This window comes from Xiphias gladius, chromosome 23, assembly GCF_016859285.1.
Source record: "Xiphias gladius isolate SHS-SW01 ecotype Sanya breed wild chromosome 23, ASM1685928v1, whole genome shotgun sequence".
Lineage (NCBI taxonomy): Eukaryota > Metazoa > Chordata > Actinopteri > Istiophoriformes > Xiphiidae > Xiphias > Xiphias gladius.
The window spans coordinates 17,686,642-17,697,921 of NC_053422.1; the positions used below are offsets into that span (position 1 = coordinate 17,686,642).

The 11,280-nt window shown below is 39.4% G+C and overlaps 1 protein-coding gene across 1 annotated transcript; it reads left to right on the forward strand.

Annotated features, from left to right (window-relative positions):
• The first annotated feature begins 7,553 nt into the window (after positions 1-7,553).
• On the forward strand, positions 7,554-8,339 carry LOC120785534 (gastrotropin-like). Its single transcript, XM_040120328.1, has 4 exons — positions 7,554-7,620; positions 7,733-7,893; positions 8,017-8,106; positions 8,237-8,339. Exons 1-4 carry the CDS (start codon positions 7,554-7,556, stop codon positions 8,294-8,296), a joined length of 378 nt encoding a protein of 125 aa, XP_039976262.1. The 3' UTR covers positions 8,297-8,339.
• Positions 8,340-11,280: the final 2,941 nt, after the last annotated feature.

Genomic DNA, 11,280 nt, shown 5'->3' on the forward strand with positions numbered 1-11,280 from the left:
TTTTACACAAAAAATATAAATTAAGCAAAAAATAAGGGAATATACTCAGAAGGACTATCAATAAAACAAGTCATACTGATGACAGAGAGGCCAATGACAGATAAAATACTGCGCAGAGGCTGCACATTTGTGAATTGCAACGCCTGTGTGAGCTGCTCCACCACCCTGTGCATGGCCTATCTGATGGAGCACCGTGTTGTGACTCTCCTGGAGGCCCACAGGTGGGTGGAGACCTGTCGACCCCTGGTAAGGCCGAATAATATCTTATGGAAGCAGTTCATCTGGTAAGAGATGGAGCTTTGTGGATGCAACTCTGTCTGGTCTCCTCCTCCATTGGGCAGACACCAGACATATCTGAAGAAGAGGCCAGAAATATGATGCCACTTCGAGGACCTTACCTTCTGGCAGTACTTCATGTGTGGGGTGAGGGGGCCATTGTTTCACAGGGAGGAAATGTAGTGTGTCACCTATGTGCAGTGGCAGTAACCGTAAAATTGTATTTATTCATGGAAAGATAGATAAATACTGTTCCATCCTGATTTATCATGGTCAGTGGTGGAATTTAACTTAGTACATTTACTCAAGCACTGTCCTTTACTTTATACTAATCAATAACTTTCGGAGGGAAATACTGTACTTTGTACTCCACCACATTAATTTGAAAACTGTAATTACATGTTAGATTTCAGAATAAGATAAAAAATTAAAAATGACACGATAGGCTTACAAAGTACAATAAAATAAACCAGTGGTTCCCAACCCATTTGCTTTTTGAAACCTCAAAAAACACTGAACCCCTTATCACGTTTCAGATATCTATGAGCTGTTAGCAGTTGCACCAAAAGGCGATTTCCCTTCTAAACGTCGCAGTAGGTTTCATTTTAATCAGTCTTTGAGGCCCAGAGAGACCAAATTAAAAAAAAAAAAAAAAGTACAGATTGGATAAAAGTTTGAAAAATGAATGTATAATTTTTTCCTCTTTCCTACCACATTAATCATCTCAAAAACTCTCAGATTTATCTTGTGACGATTTGGATGACAACTACTGTTACATTTTTAACTTAAGTATATTTTTTGTGACTATTTTGAAGGACTTTGAATGCAAGACTTTTTGTACTGGATTCTTTTTACATTATTGTATTAGTACAGTGAGCCGGGTTCTGTTCAAGGTTTCTACCTGTTAAAAGGGAGTTTTGACTGGCTGCTGTTGCCAAGTGCTTGCTCATGTGGGAATGTTGGGTCTCTGTAAATATAACTATAAAGAGTACAGTCTAGACCTGCTCTATATGAAAAGTGCCCTGAGATAATCTCTGTTATGATTTGGCGCTATATAAATAAAATTGAATTGAAATGAATTGAATTGAATTGAATTGCATTGAATTGAAGTGAATTGAACTGAATTGAATTACTCTTACTTAAGTATCTTAAAACATCTGCTACCACTGATTATATCCAGGTGTCAAATCACTGAGGCAGCTGTGACAGTGAAGGTAGTTCAGAAATCCAACAAATCTGAGGCTGCAAAATACAAAAAGCATTTATTTTGGAATCAATAGACATTTTAATTGGTTCAGCAAGGAAACATTTGAAGGACAGTGGTTTTTGTTATGGACAGCCATTCCTACCTAAATACCTCATACTTAGTTATTTAGCTATAAGATCATTAAACACCTTGAAATCATGCTATTTTCAGCATGAATGATTCAATATGGACTTGTGATTCTGCCAAGAAACAACTGGATTATATCTCTTTTCCTCTCTACAGAGAGAGCTTTCCATAGATTATGACCACCGCCGGGGTAAAAATATAGTATTCATTTATGAAAAAGGCAGAATACAAGAGTCACACATTGGCTGGGCACGGTATATTAAAGGAGTAACGTGACATTTTGAGGGGTATGCTCATTCCCCTTTTGGCACCCTCGTATCTGTCCAGAACACAGTTAGCTTAGCTTAGCATGAAGACTGGAAGCAGGAGGAAACAGCTGGCCTGGCTCTGTCCAAGGAATAATACTGTTAATCGTATTTTTAAAACAACAAGTTGTGGTTTTACAGGAAGTCGTATGCTGGAATTCTTATTGGCTAGTAGCAGTGTGAAAAGACATAAGGTATTAATTACTGAGCTTTAGAGGTGCTGGCAGGTGGATATTGATACCCTTGGACAGAGCCAGGCTAGCTGTCTCCATCTGTTTCCAGTCTTTATGCCAAGCTAAGGTAACCGTCTCCAGGCTATAAATTCACCCTTGACAGACAGATACAGGGCCAGCTTTTGGCATTAGCCACCTAGGTGGTCGCCTAGGGGGCTTCCAGCTGGAACTAAGTTGAATTCGGGGCATTCTCATATAGATAGCCTATCAGCTGTTATTCCAGATGTTTGCTCCTGGAATGACAGCTGTTAAAATCACCCCACTGTGGGTCAGTGACCCACTGAGCGACGATATATATAAAAATAGCAATAGTTTCATTTTCAGTTATATAATCAGTTGCTTTGCATCTTTTTCAGTGGTATTTAGCGTGTGAACACACCTCTACAGTGCTGCTGTTAGTTTGGCATTTTGCTAATGCTGTGGTTAATGAGTTTCTTTCTAAATCCTGTGTAGACCTGCCAGCTACAAAAGATACACACTGACATCCTCTCTCTTCGTGTTGGCCTCAAGTGTGCACTGACAGTTGTAAAATTAAGGAGAAAATTTGAAAGAAAACAAATATTGTATTGCAAAAAGTGGTCAGGAAAGCCATAAGCGAAAGTCTCATATTAATAACAGCTGCTCCCCAGTACAAAAATGACTGTCTGTTTGTAATTAATAGGCAGCAAAGGGCTGAGGTGAACAGTAACCTGATAATGTTAGAGTCATACAGGGATATGAACAATCAGGTTACGTTCTACATCATATCTTGAATATGGTTAAACCAGGATTATACATAAGAGGGACTAGTGTGCATGTAAAGATACTAATTGACAGATGGTGATGATGGCGAGACACAGAACAGAAGCTGAATAAGTTAAATTTAAAATCATGAACTATTATAAAATTATTTAAATTGTCATAAAGTATTCTAATGAAAAAAATCAGACCCCTCAGATATCCAACCAAGGGCAAACCAAGACAGCAGAAGACAGACCGGACAGATATGAGAGCGACATCAATCTCTCAATCTGAAATTGAGAAGAAAAACATTTAGTGAGAGAACAAGATTTTTTTTTTGTATTTTTAATAAATGATAAATAAAAAAAAAAAAAAAAACTAGCATCACAATCTCTCTCTCTCTGCGGTCTTGTCTTTGAAAAATAATATTAGAGAACATTTTTTTTTTTCAAAGCCAAAGCCAAAGCCTTTGGCTATATTATATATATAATAAATTTATTTATGTTTTCTGAGATGATTAAAGGCTTTTTTTGTTTGTTTTTGTTTAGTTAGTTTTAGTTTTTTTTTTTTTGTCTGTTTTCAGTATGGTGACGGTAAGATATTCAATAAGATATTCAATAACCTGTTAGCAAGCAGCAATCAAATAAAATAAAATAAACATGTAGGAGGGAGAATGCTTCATTACATTAACACTTTAACACTTTTTTTTTTAAGCTGGATGACTTCGCATCAGGAGGACTCCTCTTGAAGACAAAAATGGCTGAGATATTTTGACATGGGCTGGTGTGACCTCAGACCGTTGTTCAGCAACATCTCCACAGGTGTCTGTGTGTAGGACTGCAAACTTGCCCACAAATTGCAGGGTTATTATTATATGATGTCTGCTTACCTGCGCAGATCCAGCGTGGCAGACACACTTTATCAAACCTCACAGAAATGACTGTGATGTCCAGTAGGGGACCTCCAGGCACATCTTGTATGGTTTCTCGTCTCTCCAAGCGTTGCATCTAAGTGACAAAGTGGTACACGAAGCTGACCTTGTCCTTGCAAACCCAGCACAAACCAGAGATGCAGCAATCAAAGCTACCTGTTTCAGACTTGAGGCTAATTTTTTTATCAATGATTCCTACTTGCTGAGGTACAGTACTGAACATGTTTTTTACTGGTAAGTTGGAGTATCCTCTGCATCCAAAACTTTAAATTATGTCCATGTAAATATTGACTCTTGAATATTATCATGAATCCATAAGCCTCAAAATTAAAAGAGGATTAGATGAGAGGCAATTCTCAAACCACTGTTCACTAAGAGGGGTTTAAACCGTTAAGTGTCTACTTACCTTCACATCCTTCCTGACCTTTTAAAGCCTTTCGGGGGCTGATTGCTCCCTGACTGTGCGAACAAGCTGAAATGAGCAGCCTTCACTGAGCGTAGTGCTTTGTCACCATGCTTGTTGACGGCTGAAATCAGCCGGTCTGTGGCCTCTATTGGGTCTCCACCAATCAGGACTCTGTCAGGAGCCCTCCGGCTGTCGCTGCTGCAGCAGGTGGTAGCAGAACCTCCTGAAGTCCATCGGCCCTAGGTCCCACAGTGTCTTTAATTTAGCAACTTTTAAGGTTTCGGAGGCCATTTCTCATAGATTTAAACATCCCAAAGTACAGTGCCTGTCAAGGGTTGTTTTATTACAAGACCGCAAAAGCCACAAAGCTGGAAATCAGGAGAGGTCAAGGTCTGACTACAGCCTGTAGCACCGGAAGCCACGCCCCTTGATCTACAGGCCACAGCCTGACCTTTGACCCTTCCCAAAGAGGTGCCTGCAGGAAGATAAATATGGTGCTTTCACTTGCCGTTGGAATTACAAACATCACTCCAGTTGTATCAATCCACCAGTGTACAGAGTTAAATTCAGGAGGCCTGCCTCCTGAGGTCGGGAGGACTGTTAGCAACTGGAGCAGCAGCTCAGCTCAGCACTGGTGTTGACACTGCAACACACCTGTACCTGACTGAACTGTGCCAAAATGACCTTAATTCAAAGGTCCACAAGCAGACTTTTCAGGGGTAATTGGAACTGACAGTGAGTTTAGTAAAAGATACACTTGATATCCAGTCTGTAATGAAATGAAAATGAAAATCAAATGAAATTTAATATGGACCGCACTGCTTATGTTCATTTTTACTTTTATATATATATGTTTATTTCTATTATAATGTGGTGGTACATCTGTACACATATGATCTGCAAAGTGTACAGAGGCAGCACTGTCCAAAAAACCATGTATTTATTATATTTATAAATGTATCTTGTCAGACAAACTAGCAGCAACAAATTCAGCACTAAGACAAAATTTCATCTTCCAAAAGGAGTTACATCATATATCAAAATGCTACAGAGAGACAGAACCAGCGGTTTTTGGCAAAGGGCTTGCTAAGATACGATTGTTCTCCCGGGACATCGGAGCACGTTGACCGGCTGGTCGTCTCAGGAGCCGGGCTGCCAGCTGCTGAGATAACAGCTGGTCTCACCTGGCAGGTGGGTCCTAACATTTCCGAAAAACGCTGGAGAAAATTTCCAAACAGGCATCATTTGGATAAACTGACCACATATTTGAAACCTAAATGGGTCAAAACTTAATGAAGTGATATAAGAACAGTCCTAGGACAAAAATTGTAACAGCTTTGAGCCTGGCCCAAAATCTGATGGGAATCCAAGTCCACACACACACAAAAAAATTAAGAAGAAATTACTCCTGACACTATTATATGCTACAATACATTTTAAAAATCATTTACATATGCTAGTTAATACTCTCACGTCTACTACTTAGTATGAAGCTACAGCCCGCACCCCTTTAGCTTAGCTTAGCATAAACACTGGAAACATCTAGCATGACTCTGTCCAACGATAACAAAATCCGCCTATCAGCCCCTCTAAAGCCTATTAATCTACATATTATATCTCATTTGTTGAATGCATACAAAAAGCGAAGTGTGAAAAAAACATTTTTACACTCCTCATGCTAAGCTAAGATGACCAGACGCTGGTTCCAGGTACATATTTACCATAAGGACAAGAGGGCGGGGATCTTTTCATTTAAGCTTAAGAGTTTTCCCAAAATAGGTAACTATTCCTTTAACATTCAGAGCTGTCTTTGTGTCTATCTCTCCAGGTATGTACCCTCAGCAGCTTGTGCTGCTACCTGCACTGTCATGACTTGTTCACTGGCCACTGGCCAGTTTCTGTGATGAGGATTATTCAGTTGATAAAAGATGGCAGATTTTAATTATGCTGATTTAAATGTTACAGATAAAACACACACACACACACACACACACACACACACACACACACACACACACACACACACACACACACACACACACACACACACACACAGTATTTCTCTGCTCATATGAACCAGGCTCTTCCATGTGTTCCTGGCTGAGATATGGATTATAAATTATAAGATTAGCTTTTCCATCCAGCACGTAGAGAGACAGACTGTTCATTCCACTCTCTGTTGCATAAAGTTAATAAATAGAGGGTTTCTCTGGAGGAGAAAAAGGGAGGTCAGGAAGTTTATTATGGTTCTAGGTGGCAGGGTAGCTGATATTTCAATAAGAGCACAGTATTTTCACAAACATGCATTCAGTTTCTCTCACTCATTCCAGCTGAAAGGGAAGAGACTCTCCTGAAAAGGTCCAAGCCTTAAGTCAGTTGAGAGCACTTTATCTTTTCATCCTATAGCACTTTTCAGACACCCCCTATATCTCCCTGCCACATGCACGTTTCATTTGACATCAAGTGATGAGGCGGCCACTGCAGTGCAAGGTGAAAGCTCAACAAAATGATTAATCAGCAACATTTTCTTCCCGTTTGAGTCCATTTTAGAAAAATTTAGTTAAAATGCCAAAAATTCACTAGTTTCAGTCATTTAAATGTGAATACTTGATGGATTTCTTGGGTTTAAATGATTATGATGATTATTACTTATTGAGCAAACAATCAATTAATCGCAAAAATACACAGGAGAATAACTGATTATGAAAACAACCATTAGCTGCAGCCCTTATGGTGTACTGGTTGAGCTTTATTTGTTAACTCAGGTTGTTTTGGTGATTTTTTTCAAACAGTTAGTTCAGGCACTTCTCAAGAAATAACATTAAATGTTCCAACTACAGCTGCTAACCCCAGTACATGGATGGTTATTTTCTCATTTAGAGTTTGTAATCAGTGCTGAACCTCAAAGACAGAAAGAAAAAAGATTACAAAAAGCTGAAAATACCTACATGATCTCCATTTCAAGGATGTACATGTAACATGTACGTAGGACACAGACATCCTGTATTTTATGTTCTAAGTGTTTTACTACACCATACATGATCAAACTTGCAAACCAAACCCCATCACACATGACAGAAGTGCTGGAAAAACCTGATACTGACAGGAGCAGGGGAATATCTGGGACTTTTTCTCGAATTTGAACTGTAGCTGAAAACAATGTGACAAATTGTCCTGGATAAACTGACATTCATCACACACTTGGGGGTGAGACACGGTTAGGTAGGTTTGAGAGGAAAGGAAGAGGCAGATTTGGCAGCGAGTCAAAAAGAGCACAAAGAGAGTATCTGTAGCAGGCCACTCCTCTCCTTCTATTAAACTCCTTCCTTACCTCTTCCCTTTCACCATCATGGCGTTCACCGGGAAATATGAGCTGGAGAGTCAAGAGAACTATGAGGAGTTCCTGGAAGCAATTGGTATTTGGATTTTTCTTATTGATACATAAGCCATGTATGGGTAGATGTGAGCTGTCATTCATTGAAAGTTTGTTGAATTTATCTATTTGGAATTTCACCTGCTCTGTCACAGGATTTCTCAATGCCAAGACAGACCACAAAGTTGTAACAGAGGTGGATCAGGATGGGAACAACTTCACCTGGACACAAACCATCCCCAACTGGACCTGGTCCAATAACTTCACCATAGGTCAGGAATGCGAGCTGGTAACAATGACGGGCTCCAAATTCAAGGTAAGTTCATAACAAGGCACCAGCAAACTCTGCCACACATTTCCAACCTGCAGTAAAGCTTTCATGTTGTGTAGCAAACTACACACTTCCCTCTGTGACTTTGACTGTCCATGTGACCTTTAGGCCCCTGTTACTATGGAAGGCGGCAAGATTTCAATACAGTTTCCTCAATATCACTTCACAGCAGAGATCGCTGAAGATAAGCTAGTAATGGTAAGAGGAGTAACCATTCAAACTGTGACCCCATAATGCTTACTTAATATAACGTCAGTAACCTAAATAAAAGCTTCAGTTTGTTATATTTTCATCTTTGTCTTTGTCTTTTCCACGCAATGTTTTGTAGAATTGCAAAACTCCAGGAGAGAAGGGTGTGACTTTCAAAAGAGTTAGCAGCCGGATCTAGTGCTGCAAGACTCGACATGCTTCATCGGAAAAGAGGCTGTGAGAGGTCAAACACATCATGAGAATGCTTCCCCCAGTTACTCAAGCAAGGCTAATAACTTGACCGGCCATAGTGAGGAGCGAGTGGTGTTTTCTTGTTGATTCAATTTTAACTGAAAAAATTGCAAAACCTAGGCTATGCGATGTGCTGTGTTTCTACATGGATGAAACGGTTCACCTGTAGTTTTCATGTTAGATCCAATAAAAATGACATAAATATAGCATGTTTTGCTGAGCAGTTATGAAATTGTCTTTGACTTTTTTCAACCCACTGGTCTTGCATTAATGCTACATCTTTCTGTGTAACTTATACACATATTCACCACTAGACCAGTACAAAGTTGTACGTCCTCGCTAGACAAGCTTGTCACCGACCACCTCAGCAGTGTGAAGGTGTCTGAGGTACTGAATCTTGAGTTTAGCTGCTGCCAGGCAACCAGCTGAGATGCGAGGAAGTCACTGCGCCCAGCCAAGAAATGGTGCAGCACATAACACAGCATAAAATGACAGCTGGGCTAACTGTTTCCCCCTGTTTCCAGTCTTTGTGCTAAGCTAGGCTAACTCGCTGGTAGTTTCAGTAGTGTCGGGGGTATCATCTACCTTTCTGCAAAGACTTGAGGATTTTTCTACATAATTAAACAAAATCTAAATTCAAATCCTCATTGTCTCGCTCTCTTTTTAAAAAATTCAAAAGCAGTTAAGGCACTTTGTCACAGTCATTCTGCTGCAAGGTGCAAACCATCTGACTTGTCAGACCAAAACTGAGTATAAATAGCTAATAAAGTGGTTTACAAGTAAGTAACAGTAGCTTTTAAAATATCAATAACATTAGCGTATCACAAGCCTGTGGTTATTTCTACACACTCCCTGAAAATCAACACTATTAAGCCACAGAGTGTAACTACAGACAGATGCTTGCAGTTACACGCAGACAGGACTTGGGCCTCGCAGGCCTCTTGCACTGCATTGACGCAGCGAGAAACCAGGTGTGTCTCCACAATGTTCAAGCATCCCAAAATTTTAGTAAACAGAGGGTGGGGCTGAGAGTGACACTGCATAAAATCTACTCGAAATCTACCTGAGCGAACGCATCAGTGAGATCCAAAAATGAGTTACGTACTGCTAGACAAGCACATCACACTTCTAATTACTGTCTTGTTCTTTAAAATTCAAATAAACTAAATTAAACCAAATATCTGCTGGGCATGTCGGCCTTTGTCAGCATTACTAAGCAAAAATTACTTGCCGCAGGCACAGGAGCCAAGCAGGGCCGGGCTTCAGCTCATGCTAGGTGGCAGATTTTATTTTAATATTCTTTTGACTGATTTGAACTGCGCCTTGGGAGGTTTCCTAGTGTCATGAATGCAACATCATGAACACCTGTGCAAACTATAACAGTCCCATAGCTCTGCAAGGTAAAACTACCAACATAAGAGTTTTTAGTTCCGTGTTGCCGTGTATTGCAAACGCTGCAGTATATTGTAAGGAGGCTATCATATTTGAAGAGTACTGATTTCAAATGCAGAGCGCTGAGTCACCACTTCTCCCATTGTTTTCAGCAATTATAATAGCAATGAAGAAATCAAATGATATGAAAAACATTATGAAGTGAAAGGACACGGCTGTCTGATTATCAAGCTAACATTTCCATGAGCATTTGAGAGACCAAAGATTATGTTAATGTCACCAGAATACTTAAAGTAAAACATTGTTTTGTTTTTGTCTTTTTGTAAGAAGAGAACACCTTTTATTAATAATGTTCATATTTTGCTTTTTTCAAATATTTGATTTGATTTTTTTTTTTTTTTAAATTACCTTTAACTTCTACTGTTGATCCTTTTTCTTTCACAGTTAGGTGAAGGTTTTCCCAAAATAGCCAAAGTGCAAAGGTCACCTTAGTTTCACAGACATACAGCCAGTCTAGACACCTCAATTTAAAAAAAAAAATTTTCAATAAAAAATCCAAAAACAGCACTGGCTCCAAGCCTTGGACAGTGTACAGTTTGTTAGGGACAAACAAACTGGTGTCATTTAACAGTCTTCTCCTCAGGCCCTCAACGAGAAAACCCCTCTGATGGCATAGATGTATCACTTTGCATACCTGAAGCGAAAGAGAAGAGTCACAATCAGTTAAATTCAAAAATGTTACAAATCCTTCCCACACTACTGTTGTGCATTGTCTCTGCTCCTCTGGAAGAGCTGCAGGGAAAAACTGCACTTCTCCATTGTCACCACTAAGGGGCATCATCATTCCTCCATAAAACACCTCCTCAACACATCCCTTGTTCATCTATTACACTCGCTGGAAGTAGTGAGTGGGTCTCTACTTTTTGCAAGAGGAATATAAAATGTTATCAGATAAATAACTGAGGCATATTCACATTTGGAAAGCTGTTTGTAATAGTTACTTATTCATTGGTCATCATAGAACTATGGGCAACAAATCTCCCTCTGTAACAGACAGTCTTGATGACATTCACACACTCGTCCTGGATAGTTGACATGTTGCATTTATGAAAAAAGAGAAAAGCGGAGAACTTGCTCATCAAACCATCTGTTGCTTCTGCTGCTGCTCACAAGGGTTTCTGTCATGGAGTTGTGCTTTTTAAATGTCACAAGGAAAGATGGTTGCTTTTCCTGAAATGTGTGTTCATTATGACGACTGGCCTTTTTCAAAGGCGATAATCAATGGCCTGCTTTTACTCTCCGAATCACTGAATACAAGAGAGGGTGGAAAAGGGAAAATAGAAAATGTATTTAACCAAGAATTCATCAACTTATCAACTGCAAGAATTTCAAAGCCACTTAAAACACATGATCCTTTTAACAGTTTGATAATGGCCTTTTTTCATCATATATTCTGTCTCTTTAATATTGGTGGAGGCACCAATATTAAAGAGACAGAATTATAATTTTATTATTGATAATCACTTGGGACCATATAAT